At 47.7% G+C, this 13813-nt stretch overlaps 1 protein-coding gene across 3 annotated transcripts in view; it reads left to right on the top strand.

Annotated features, from left to right (window-relative positions):
• prpsap1 (phosphoribosyl pyrophosphate synthetase-associated protein 1) overlaps window positions 1-13121 on the top strand; it is a 62074-nt gene extending 48953 nt beyond the window's left edge. For 2 of the 3 annotated variants that reach the window (XM_085964037.1, XM_085964038.1), the window contains 4 exons: window positions 254-298; window positions 8750-8820; window positions 10724-10870; window positions 12638-13121. In XM_085964037.1, coding sequence (XP_085820163.1) covers window positions 254-298; window positions 8750-8820; window positions 10724-10870; window positions 12638-12796 — 422 coding nt within the window. In that variant the 3' untranslated portion in view covers window positions 12797-13121. The remainder of the gene's footprint in view (window positions 1-253; window positions 299-8749; window positions 8821-10723; window positions 10871-12637) is intronic. The other variant, XM_085964039.1, reaches the window with a different exon arrangement.
• Window positions 13122-13813: the final 692 nt, after the last annotated feature.

Raw genomic sequence — 13813 nt, 5'->3', positions numbered from 1 at the left:
TGAGGTGATAATTGCATCTCCTGCAACTGACACTTGGAAACCTGCCGGGTTTAATTCAAAGTCCAGCTGCTTGAAATTGCAAAGTGTGGTGGGTGGGAGTGGAATTTGATGGCACTCTCATCAGCTGGTATACGGAAGGTCTCTCTCTGAGCGACACCCATTGCTTTTAGTCCTTCAGATTATGTTATAGTGTAACTTTTTCTGTTCTGTTTTATTAATTTGTGTCCTGCCTTTTGTGCGTTTGTGCTTTTAGCTGTACATAGGCTGCAAGTTCCGTTTCCTGGCATTGAGCTTCCAAGTACGAGAGTATAATTCTTCCATTTTACTTTTGGCGAGGCCCGATTCTGGGATACACAAGGCTGTTTGTGATTGCAGCTTATTAACTGCATGTGTGAATTGACAAATAACCCGTGCAGGGGGCTTGAGTGTCAGACTGGAGAACTAGTGAAGCAGAATCTCATGCACTAGTTCTAAATGTATGGAAGGACCATAGTGTCGAGTGTCATAACAATCAAATAGGGATTTTTTTTTTTAAAGCCCAAATTTACAGCAGTATTGGCAGATTTAGATATTTAAAAACAAATGCAAATACAAAAGATTTGAAATAAAAATGGAAAATGTTGGAAATGCACCATGGTTCTGACCACATCAGTAAAGGGAGTCGCCAAAGTTGATGTTTTGTGCCACTGGTGTGGGACAGGAAGGGGCATGGTCAGGCCGCTGGTGTCTGACCGGTAACAATGCTGCCCCAGGCAAACAACAACTCATGTCCAAGTATCTGAAAGGTACCGGGAATGAGGTTTGTGCTTTGTAAGTGGTTGGGGGGAACAAGTAGAGGAACCTCTTTTCCTCAAAGCCCTTCACGTTTCCAGTCGTGACGTGGCCTGATGTTTTGGGTATAATGTTATCTTTTGTTCTTTCTGGATGCCGATGAGTCCCCAGTGCATTTGCAGCATTTCCTGCTATTTGAGATCTTTGTATTTTGTACAGTGGTTTAATTCCCACTGATTGTTGCTGCAGTGATTCTAGCAAGCTTTTCAATCCCATCTCTAGGCTGCTTAAATATTCTTTTGCCTTTGAACAAACTGCCTTCTCAAGGGGTGCTGTTTCTCTGGGGAGGGGGGGTCTAACCAACCAAGGCTTTTTGGTGGTAAATTTTTTAAACTTGTTAGAGTTTGTAACCTTTGTGTAAATGTAAAGGTTGAAATCCCTGGCAATAGTGACCCGTTAATCAGCACACAGCTTCCATTTTGATGCTGTTTTGTGTTCAGTGCCTAACATTAAATTCATTAGACCAGTGGTGGTGCGTTTGAAACTGCAGTGTAGGGATTTCGTAATAATTAGATTTTTCCAAATCCTAGGGGCACTGAGACTATCAGATTTTGTATTTGTTTGTTGACGCACTGAGATGATGCTTCTGGTGATGAACACTAATAAAGCAGGTCTGGCAGTAGCAGTACTGTTTCCTTTGGGCAGCTGAGGTCTGCTGGCAGTTAGGATGGGGGTGCCCAGGTGTGTGCCAGTATTGGTTTGGAGGGGTCCCCGACATAGGAAGGTTTGAAAACCTCTGCAGTAATGGACGAGAGTTTGCTCTGCTCTGTGGTCTTTTACACACATTTTGTTCGGCTTTCCTGGTGCTGTGATTCGCCATCTATTGCATGTTTCAAACACTGTGCAGGACTGGACCGTTTCACTTCCACAGCTGTTGTCTGTGATATTTCACCAATAGTATTCGAGGCGAATGAAAATTATGCAAGTGTCTTAAAGTGCAGGACACGGGGTTTCAGCTTTGGAAAGGGATGGGATGTAGCACAGGGACCCCATGTCCTCCGAGCCCTTCCAGTGCCGCACAGTTTCAAAACTCATTCTTACAAACCCAGCGTGTTCCGGTGAAATGTTGATGAGTAAGCGAGCTTTGATCTGGCCGTCGTGCTTGGGTTTGCAATAATGAAGCTTGACCATGCGTACACCACACGCAGCAAACACTGGAGCAGTCCCTGAGAGTGATTGCTGGGTGTTGTATGTTTGGTTTTTGTTAGGTGGTGAGAGCTTTGGGGAAATTGGAACTGGTTTCTTTGCATTTGTGCCAGATAAACACTGTGGTCCAGGGACAACCAAAACCTTCAGTTACCAGTGTCTGAAAAAGCCTTCCAGCTTCTCTCCATTCCTAGTGCATTGGGTGGTGTTGGATTAAAGGAGCCTTCACTCTGACACTTGTTTAATGCATGCTGTGTATGGCTCTCTCGTGATACAGGAGCTCAGTAAAATGCACATTCTGCAACGGGCACACTCTGGATCTTCTGCTAGTGTCCTCAATCCCTGGATCTTCTGCTAGTGTCCTCAATCCCTGGATCTTGCCCACTAATGTTTAGATAGCTCCCTCTCCTCTACCTCCTGGATTTATCAGTCCAATATGTATTGAGGAGTGACTCGATTGGGAACCAATCCAGAGAAGTGTGAGGTAATGGATTTGGGGAGGGTTAACCAGGCAAGGGAATATACAATAAATGGGAGGATACTGAGAAGTGTAGAGGAACAGAGGGACCCTGGAGTGCATGCCCACAGATCCCTGAAGGTAGTAGGACAGATAGATAAAGTGGTTAAGAAGGCATATGGGATACTTTCCTTTATTAGCCATAGAATATAAGAGCAGGGAGGTTATGCTAGAACTGTGTACAGTTCTGGTCACCACATTACAGGAAAGATGTGATTGCACTAGAGGGGGTACAGAGGAGATTTACGAGGATGTTGCCAGGGCTGGAGAATTTTAGCTCTGAGGAAAGACTGGGGTTGTTTTCTTTGGAACAGAGGAGGCTGAGGGGAGGTTTAATTGAGGTGTATAAAATTATGAGGGGCTCTAGATAGAGTGGATGGGAAGGACCTATTTCCCTTAGCAGAGAAGTCAAAAACCAGGGGGCAGAGATTTGAAGTAATTGATCGAAGGATTGGAGGGGAGTTGAGAACTTTTTTTCACCCAGAGGGTGGTGGGGAGTCTAGAACTCACTGCCTGAAAGGGTGGTAGAGGCAGAAACCCTCAACGCCTTTAAAAAGTATTTGGCTATGCACACGAAGTGCTGTAACCTACAAGGCTACGGATTAAGCGCTGGAAAGTGGGATTAGGTTGGATAGCTCTTTTTCAGCCGGCACAGACACAATGGGTCGAATGGCCTCATTCTGTGCCGTAAATTTCTATGATTCTGTTGGGGCCTCTACCAGTGTTGACCCTGGCTTGCCGTATAGCTGAGTGCTCTGTTTATCAGCATGAACAAAGTTCTGAAGTTTGGGCCTGGTCACTCATGAAGTGCCCCTTCTGTATCTCTAGTTCATTTACAGCTCTGCCTCCAGGTATTTTTTTTCTTTTGAGCAGATCTTGGTATATAGTAACAGCAGGAGAGGGCACAACTCTGGGAAGGTGATGAGTCCATGTGCAGTACTGATGGGCCAACCCCTACAGCTCTGGTGGCTGCCCTGCGACAAAGATGTGCAGATATCTGAGGTGGTGCAGAAACCTAGCTCATGACACCTAAATAAGGAGAGATTGAAGAGCTTGGAATTGTTTACAGTAGAGAAAGGGGGACTTGGGAGATATTGAGTATTCAAGACTCTTGAGGGAATTGAAAAATGGAAGCCTGATGTGTTCAAGGTTGCCACAATCTGCAGAACCGGGGAGACAGGCTGAAGCTTAGAAAGGGGAAAGTGGTCGGACTGTTGTTTTAACTACTTTACAGGGAGAGTGGTGAACACGGAGTGGAGTGGGAGGCGGACAGTGTGGCAACAGCGTCATAGAATGCTTACCGCACAGAAGGAGGCCATTCGGCCCGTCGAGCTCGTGCTGGCTTTCTGCAAGAGCACTTCAGCTAGTCCCTTTCCCCGTAGCCCTGCAAATATTTTTCCTTCAGGTACTTATCCAACCCCCTTTTTGAAAGGCACGATTGAATCTGCCTCCACCATCCTTTCAGGCAGTGCATTCCAGATCTTAACCACTCGCTGCGTAAACATTTTTTTCCCTCATGTCGCCTTTGGTTCTTCTGGCAATCACTTTAAATCTGTGTCCTCTGGTTCTCGACTCTTCCACCAATGGGAACAGTTTCTCTCTATCTACTCTGTTTAGCCCCTTCATGATTTTGAACACCTCTATCAAATCTCCTCTCAACCTTCTCTGCTCTAAGGAGAACAACCCCAGCATCTCTAGTCTATCCATGTAACTGAAGTCCCTCATCCCTGGAACCATTCTTGTAAATCTTTTCTGCACCCTCTCTAAGGCCTTCACATTCTTCCTAAAGTGCAGTGCCCAGAATTGGATACAATACTCCAGTTGAGGCCAAACCAGTGTTTTATAAAGGTGGTTCATAACTTCCTTGCTTTTGTATGCCTCTATTTATGAAGCCCAGGATCCCATGTGCTTTTTTAACTGCTTTCTTACGAAGGTATGAGGAGGGAGTTGGCTACGATAGATTGGGGAGCTTCATTAAAAGGCATGACGGTGGATAGGCAATGGCTAGCATTTAAGGAATGAATGCATGAATTGCAACAGTTATACATTCCTTTCTGGCGCAAAAACACAAAAGGAAAAGTGGCCCAACCATGGCTAACAAAAGAAATTAAGGATAGTATTAGATTCAAAGAGGAGTCATATAAAGTTGCCAGAAAAAGTAGCAAGCTGGAGGATTGGGAGCAGTTTAGAATTCAGCAAAAAAGGACCAAGAGATTGAGTAAGAGGGGAAAAATAGAGTATGAGAGTAAACTTTCAAGGAACATAAAAGCGGACTGTAAAAGCTTCTACAAGTATGTAAAAAGAAAAAGATTAGTGAAGACAAATGTAGGTCCCTTACAGTCAGAAACGGGAGAATTTATAATGGGGAACAAGGAAATGGCAGAGCAATTAAACAAATACTTTGGTTCTGCCTTCACGGAAGAGGACACAAATAACTTCCCAGAAATGCTAGGGAACCAAGGGTCTAGTGAGAAGGAGGAATTAAAGGAAATTAGTATTAGTAAAAAAAATAGTGCTGGAGAAATTAATGGGACTGAAAGCCAATAAATCTCCAGGGCCTGATAATCTGCATCCCAGAGTACTAAAAGAGGTAGCCATGGAAATAATGGATGCATTGGTTGACATCTTCCAAAATTCTATAGATTATTGAACAGTTCCTGCAGATTGGAGGGTGGCAAATGTAACCCCACTATTTAAAAAAGGAGGGAGAGAGAAAACAGGGATCTACAGACCGGTTAGCCTAACATCAGTAGTAGGGAAAATGCTAGAGTCTATTATAAAGGATGTAATAACAGGATACTTAGAAAATATCAATGGGATTAGACAAAGTCAACGTGGATTTATGAAAGGGAAATCGTGTTTGACAAACCTACTGGAGTTTTTTGAGGATGTAACTGGTAGAATAGATAAGGGAGAACCAGTGGATGTGGTACATTTGGATTTTCAGAAGGCTTTTGATAAAGTCTCAAGAGATTAGTGTGCAAAATTAAAGCACATGGGATTGGGGGTAATATACAGGAAACTTTTTTTTATCCGGCACGGACGAGACCGACGTGGTGCCAGTTCATCAAAAATTCCGGATAGCCGAAAGCTATAGTAAAAGATACGGAGCTGAGAGCTCCGTATAAAGCAACAAACCCTGTTGCAACAACTTCAGAACAATGGCCACAAGTTGCAAGCGTCTCTGTAGCTTAGCAACAGCTGCAGCCACACCCTTGCACAGCAACAAATGGAGGAAGGCAAGTAATAAAAGTTACCTGAACCTACTCCTGAATTTTGCCTGTTAACTGAGATTTCCGGTTATTTAGGTGCCGGTAAACCGAAAGTTTCCTGCACTGGCATGGATTGAAAATTGGTTAACAGACAGGAAGCAGAGAGTAGGAGTAAATGGGTCTTTTTCCGGGTGGCAGGCGGTGACTAGTGGGGTACTGCAGGGATCGGTGCTTGGGCCCCAGCTATTCACAATATACATCAATGATTTGGATGAGGGAACCAAATGTAATATTTCCAAGTTTGCTGACGACATGAAACTAGGTGGGATTGTAAGTTGTGAGGAGAATGCAAAGAGGGTTCAAGGCAATTTAGGCAAGTTGAGTGAGTGGGCAAATACATGGCAGATGCAGTATAATGTGGATAAATGTGAAGTTATCCACTTCGGTAGGAAAAACAAAGGCAGAGTATTATTTAAATGGTGATAGATTGGGAAATGTTGATGTACAGAGCGATCTGGGTGTCCTTGTACGCCAGTCACTGAAAGCAAGCATGCAGGTGCAGCAAGCAGTTAGGAAGGCAAATGGTATGTTGGCCTTCATTGCAAGAGGATTTGAGTACAGGAGCAAGGATGTCTTACCACAGTTGTACAGGGCCTTGGTGAGACCACACCTGGAGTAGTGTGTGCAGTTTTGGTCTCCTTACCCAAGAAAGGATATACTTGCCATAGGGGGAGTGCAGCGAAGGTTCACCAGACTGATTCCTGGGATGGCAGGACTGTCTTATGAGGAGAGATTGGATTGACTAGGCCTGTATTCACTAGAGTTTAGAAGAATGAGAGGGGATCTCATTTGAAATGTATAAAATTCTGACAGGGCTAGACTGACTGGATGCAGGGAGGATGTTTCCCCTGGCTGGGGGTTCTAGAAACGAGGGGTCACAGTCTCAGGATACGGGGTAGGACATTTAGGACTGAGATGAGAAATTTCTTCACTCAGAGGGTGGTGAACCTGTGGAATTCTCTACCACAGAAGGCTGTGGAGGGCAAGTCACTGAATATATTTAAGGAGGAGATAGATAGATTTCTAGACACAAACGGCATCAAGCGGTATGGGGAGAGAGCGGGAATATGGTATTGAGATAGAGGATCAGCCATGATATTGAATGGTGGAGCAGGCTCGAATGGCCGACTCCTGCTCCTATTTTTCTATGTCTATGTTTCTCAACCTGCCCTGCCAGCTTCAATGATTTGTGCCCATATACCCCCCCGGTCTCTCTGTTCATGCACCCCCTTTAGGATTGGACCCTTTAGTTTATATTGCCGCTCCTCGTTCTTCCTACCAAAATGTATCACTTCGCACTTTTCTGCATTAAATTTCATCTGCCACGTGTCCACCCATTCCACCAGCCTGTCTATGTCTTCCTGAAGTCTATCTCTATCCTCCTCACTGTTCACTGTACCTCCAAGTTTTGTGTCATCTGCAAATTTTGAAATTGTGCCCTGTACACCCACGTCCAAGTCATTAATATATATCAAGAAAAGCAGTGGTCCGAGTACTGACCCCTGTGGAACACCACTGTGTACCTTCCTCCCGTCCGAAAAACAACCGTTCACCACTACTCTGTGTTTCCTGTCATTTAGCCAATTCCGTGTCCATGCTGCCACTGTCCCTTTTATTCCATGGGCTTCAACTTTGCTGGCGAGCTATTATGTGGCACTTTATCAAACGCTTTTCGGAATGTAGCTGCGTAGAGGATTAATGGGCAGAAAGAGGAGACTGGAGGTCAATAGATGTTTTACCGATGCAAGTAGCAGTGTGACCCAGAGATCTGTGCTCTTGTTTTCCATTTATATAAATAATTTGCACAAGAATAATATTGAAGTTTCTTGATACAAAATTCTGGGCATGGCAAGCTGAGGAAGAATGCAGCAGGTTCCCAGGTTAGCGGTGCAGGTAGATAGGTGGCGCATGCAGCAAATGTGAAGTACATTCTGGGGAAAGAACAGTGACGGGAAGTAGACACTAAACTGTAAAATTCTTAACTGAAATTTAGGGGTGGAGATGTATAGATCTTGTAATGGTGGGAGCATAGGTAGAAAAGGAAATAAAAAGACACATGGCGTTCTGGGTTTTATACATGGAAGTGTTGAATATAAAATAAAGGAAGTGATGTTGAAATTTGCAAAACATGGTTAAGCCACAACTATGGCGAGCATTTCAGCGCACCCATTATCGGAAGGATATTAGCACGGTGGAAAAGGGGCGGCCAGGGTTATTAGGATGATACCAGAAATGAGAAGTTCGTTATGAAAAAAAGCTTCAAAATTTGTGACAGAGAAGGTTAAAGGGAGGGGTGGGGGGGCTATTGGAGGTTTTCACAATTATGAAAGGTTTTGAGAGAGTAAATAGTGAAAGATTGGATTCAATAACGAGGGGCCACGGGGTCTGGATTATCAATGAAGAGCCATGGGGTAGGTTGGAAAAAAGTGTTTCACACAGTTGTTGGAATGTAGATTGCTTTCTCACAAGCGGCACTGAGACAGACATTATAACTCCATTTAAGAGAGTGTTATATTTGAAAAGGAAAATATAAAAAGATATGGGGTAGATGGTTCCAGCTGAATAATTAGCACAGGCACAATGGGTTGAATGGCCTCCTTTGAGTTGCAGTTTCTATGTGACCCTTAACAGTTGGAGGCGAGAGATCAGTCCCTTATTCTGGGATACTTTGAACAGTTGCATCAAGGTGACAAGTTAGTGCACTAACTCAGCGAAGCACCCAGCCCCTTCACTAATGGGGAAACGATAACCCAAACCCCTTCACTCTCCAGTCTCCATTTTAGGCCACAGCCTCTTCTATAACATGCATTGATTGTACGTCCCTTGCTAAGAGAAATGATAAAATGGTGTCTATAAGATGGTGCCTCCGTGGAATGTGCCTTTTGTTTTGCTCCGAGAGGGTGTTAGAAGGGAACTGTTCTGGGTTTGTATTTGAGCGTGTGAAATGCCTGATATGAATAACTGATCTCTTTCCATTGTGCAGTGATGATGCCTAAAGAAAAGCCGCCCATCACTGTAGTTGGAGATGTTGGTGGAAGAATAGCCATCATTGTGGTAAGAACAGAATCACACAAGTATCTTGCTGATCACTGACGTTTTAGGACGGGCTCTGATCGATCGATGGGTAGTGCCATTCCCTGATCGATCGATCGGTGGGTAGTGCCATTCCCTGATCGATCGATCGATCGATCGGTGGGTAGTGCCATTCCCTGATCGATCGATCGGTGGGTAGTGCCATTCCCTGATCGATCGATCGATTGGTGGGTAGTGCCATTCCTGATCGATCGATCGGTGGGTAGTGCCATTCCTGATTGATTGATCGATGGGTAGTGCCATTCCTGAACGATCGATCGATCGGTGGGTAGTGCCATTCCCTGATCGATCGATCGATCGATCGATCGGTGGGTAGTGCCATTCCCTGATCGATCGATCGATCAGTGGGTAGTGCCATTCCCTGATCGATCGGTGGGTAGTGCCATTCCCCGATCGATCGATCGGTGGGTAGTGACATTCCCCGATCGATCGATCGGTGGGTAGTGCCATTCCTGATCGATCGATCGGTGGCTAGTGCCATTCCTGATCGATCGATCGGTGGCTAGTGCCATTCCTGATCGATCGATCGGTGGCTAGTGCCATTCCTGATCGATCGATCGGTGGCTAGTGCCATTCCTGATCGATCGATCGGTGGCTAGTGCCATTCCTGATCGATCGATCGGTGGCTAGTGCCATTCCCTGATCGACCGATCGGTGGGTAGTGCCATTCCCTGATCGATCGATCGGTGGGTAGTGCCATTCCCTGATCGATCGGTGGCTAGTGCCATTCCCTGATCGATCGATCGCTCGGTGGCTAGTGCCATTCCTGATCGATCGATCGGTGGCTAGTGCCATTCCTGATCGATCGATCGGTGGGTAGTGCCATTCCTGATCGATCGATCGGTGGGTAGTGCCATTCCTGATCGATCGATCGGTGGCTAGTGCCATTCCTGATCGATCGATCGGTGGGTAGTGCCATTCCCTGATCGATCGATCGGTGGGTAGTGCCATTCCCTGATCGATCGATCGATCGATCGGTGGCTAGTGCCATTCCCTGATCGATCGATCGGTGGCTAGTGCCATTCCTGATCGATCGATCGGTGGCTAGTGCCATTCCTGATCGATCGATCGGTGGCTAGTGCCATTCCTGATCGATCGATCGGTGGCTAGTGCCATTCCTGATCGATCGATCGGTGGCTAGTGCCATTCCCTGATGAGTCTGTGAAAGAGATTGACGTGATTTCCCCATTCGGCTGTATTTTGGATGCTTGCTTCGGTTCAGCAGTGAAACACAACAACTGCTCATCACAGACGCGAGTTTCTCAACAGCCTCGGGTCAACTGTGTAACTGAAGAGGCCTTGGGTTGTCTCACTGGATCTCCAGTCCTTTTCAAAATTAATTTGTTACAAAGAATTCTGATGAACTTTTGCTGTGTTTGCCACTGAATTATTGAAACTGGTTTGCAGTAAGTGGTGAGCCCACAGTATGTGGGACCGAGTTGATGCCTGGGAGCTTCACTGATCGCAGCTGAAAAGCTGCAATCGATCCTCGCGATGGATTGATTTAAGGAAAGAACTTACTTACACTTATAGCGTGCCTTTCACGGCCTCTGGACGTCTCAAAGCGCTTTACAGGCAATGAATTATTTGTGTAGTCACTGTTACATCATAGGGAAATGTGGCAGCCACTTTGTGCACAGCAAGATTCCATAAACAGTAATGGGGTAAATGGCCAATTAAACTGTTTTGGGTGGTGTTGGTTGAGGGATAAATGTTAAGCACTTTTTATAAAGGATACTGGTAGTGAGGCTGTCCAGTAATGTATCTCGCATATGGGATGGTGCAGCTGGGCTGAGCTGTTTACTGAAGCTGTGCCGATTCCAGTTGTGTCTCTTCATCTCCCTTTCACCTCCCTCCCAAACAGGACGATATTATTGATGACGTTGATGGTTTTGTAGCGGCAGCTGAGATTCTGAAGGAACGAGGTGCCTATAAGATATACGTCATGGCCACTCATGGTCTTCTCTCTGCAGATGCCCCTTGTTTGATCGAGGAGTCAGCCATTAATGAGGTATTAACTTTATTATCTCCGCTGTTTCTGAATGAAGGAGCGCCTGTTTTTGTTTTAGGTGGTGAGTGAGTTGTTGGAAAGTTCTGTGCTTCTAGCCTATGCTGTTATAGTAGGTGTGTAGCTGTGAATGAACATGGAATGGTGTGCGTGGCTGTAGTATGGTGAAGGTAGAGTTGGCTAGCTGCTTGCTCCATGAATAGAGGGCAATGACACCATGTCCCTTTTAAACCAGAAATGTAACCAGACAAAAATCAACATTGAACCACAGGAGGAGTTATGAGGAGGGGTACTAAGATCTTGGTCAGAGAGGTGGGCTTTAAGGACGCTAAGTATTGAGTGTCACAACTTCAGACTTTGTTTTAGTTTTAAATTTAAGGTTAAATCTCTTGCTACGTGTGGCCTTTATTTCTTTTACCCTTTAATGGTTGTCTCCAGTAGGATTGAAATGCTCTGTTATGTCACTGACCAGTAACTTTGTGAACAGTTCCTTAGTGCTAGCTAGTTTGTTTTTCCCTCGTCCCCCTGCCCTTTTAACTGATTCTATTTAAATGCTTCATCGTTAATTTTTCAGTTCTGAAGGGCCCAGTCCAAAGAGTTGACCTGGCTCCGCTCTTACTCCCCCCCCCCCCCCCCCCCCCAACCTAGACCCGCGGACTCCTCCCCCCCCCCCCCCCCCCCCGCGGACTCCTCCTCTGCCCCCCCCCCCCCCCGCAGACTCGGACTCCTCCCCCGACCCGCGGACTCCTCCCCCGCCCCCCCCCCCCGACCCGCGGACTCCTCCCCCGACCCCCCCCCCCGACCCGCAGACTCCTCCTCTGCGCCCCCCCCAGACCCGCGGACTCCCGACCCGCGGACTCCTCCCCCCCCCCCCCCCCCCCGCGGACTCCTCCTCTCCCCCCCCCCCCCCCCCCCCCCCCGCGGACTCCTCCTCTGCCCCCCCCCCCCCCCCGCAGACTCGGACTCCTCCCCCGACCCGCGGACTCCTCCCCCGCCCCCCCCCCCGACCCGCGGACTCCTCCCCCGACCCCCCCCCCCGACCCGCAGACTCCTCCTCTGCGCCCCCCCCAGACCCGCGGACTCCCGACCCGCGGACTCCTCCCCCGCCCCCCCCCCCCGACCCGCGGACTCCTCCCCCGACCCGCAGACTCCTCCTCTGCCTCCCCCCCCCGCAGACTCGGACTCCTCCCCCGACCCGCGGACTCCTCCCCCGCCCCCCCCCCCGACCCGCAGACTCCTCCTCTGCGCCCCCCCCCCCCAGACCCGCGGACTCCCGACCCGCGGACACCGCCCCCCCCCCCCCCCCCGCGGACTCCTCCTCTGCCCCCCCCCCCGCAGACTCGGACTCCTCCCCCGACCCGCGGACTCCTCCCCCGCCCCCCCCCCCCGACCCGCGGACTCCCCCCCCGACCCGCAGACTCCTCCTCTGCGCCCCCCCCCCCGACCCGCGGACTCCCGACCCGCGGACACCTCCCCCGCGCGCCCCCCCCCCCCCCCCCAAAAACCTGCGGACTCCGCCCCCCCCCCCCCCCCCCAGGCCCGCGGACTCTTTTCTCCCCCTCCCACCAGACCCGCGGACGCCTCCCCTCTTCTCTCTTTCTCTCTCTTTCCCCCCCCCCCCCGGGCCCAGCAACCTGGCCCTCCCGAAGATTTCCAGCATTTTCTGATTTTATTTCTTGCTTCCAGTTTAGTCGATTTCTTACGAGCATAACTTGTAAGCGTGCCTTTTGTACGATCTTGGAGATGATTTGACTCTTCTTTCTCCTGAAGGTGGTTGTAACAAACACCATTCCTCATGAAGTTCAAAAGCTGCAGTGCCCCAAGATCAAAACGGTGGATGTCAGCATGATCCTATCTGAGGCCATCCGTCGCATCCACAATGGGGAATCTATGTCATACCTGTTCCGCAACATCACAGTCGATGACTAGCCTGTTCCGAGTCTCCCCTCTGACGCTGTAAAGTGTGTAAGCAGACAGGTAATGCAGGGGCATTGTAGGAGTGCCTGGCACAGCTGTAATGACGACTGAGAGCAGGGTCTGTTCTGTGCCTGCAGTGGCTGATACTTGCTGTCTGTGTTACCTTGCAAAATATCTCTGTATGACAACACAAGGAACGCCCTGCTTTCAAATCAGCATTTTAAATAGTTTCTGCATTGTCATTTCATTCTGTAAATAAAGACTATACAGTCTGTTGAAAATCATTGCTGATGGCTGTTTTAAAGCTGTATATTGTCAATAAACTCCGTGCAGTTGACTCACTCGCACTTCCTGTACAAACTGCTCGGGCAAATCACTTGAGGTAACGTGGAATGAAAGACTTGCTGGTGGGAGACCTGTTAACTCTACGTTCCAAGGTTTTTAAAAATTATTCTGGTGAAACTTTGTGACGGCAGCATCTGGGATGCAGGAGACCCGTGATGGGATGGTTATCATGGAACTAACTAAACTGTTATGATTACCTAAGAATTGTCTATGGTTATGGTTGGTTCTGCACAAACCAGGGTTTACAGCATAAATCATCAGCATTTTGATATTCGGGGCTGGTTGGTATCTTGCCAGTAGTTTTCATCATGGCCACACCAAGTATTTTACAGGAACTGCTCATTGGGGTTCGGAGGGTGAAATGTCCAGGAAACGTCATGAAGATCCTAAATGCGCTGCGAGAAAGTCCCCGCCTCCTCTTACCCCGTTGCGCAGACAAAGCCTTGCTACAATACGAGAAATTCAATTGAAGGGGATTTATTTTGGAATATGTGCTCATTATTCTTTGGATTTACCTGATGCTGAAATTCCCATTAACTGAAATGTTCACATTCCAACAGTTTCTCCTGCACAATGTAAACTCGCTTAACGTAAGAATTAGGAGCAGGAGTCAGCCATTCGGCCCCTCAAGCCTGCTCTGCCATTCAATAAGATCATGGCTGATCATCGACCTCAACTCCACTT

Source organism: Somniosus microcephalus, chromosome 21, assembly GCF_052327205.1.
Source record: "Somniosus microcephalus isolate GS21.2 chromosome 21, FLI_Smic_1.0, whole genome shotgun sequence".
Lineage (NCBI taxonomy): Eukaryota > Metazoa > Chordata > Chondrichthyes > Squaliformes > Somniosidae > Somniosus > Somniosus microcephalus.
This window is presented reverse-complemented; position numbering and strand designations above follow the sequence as displayed.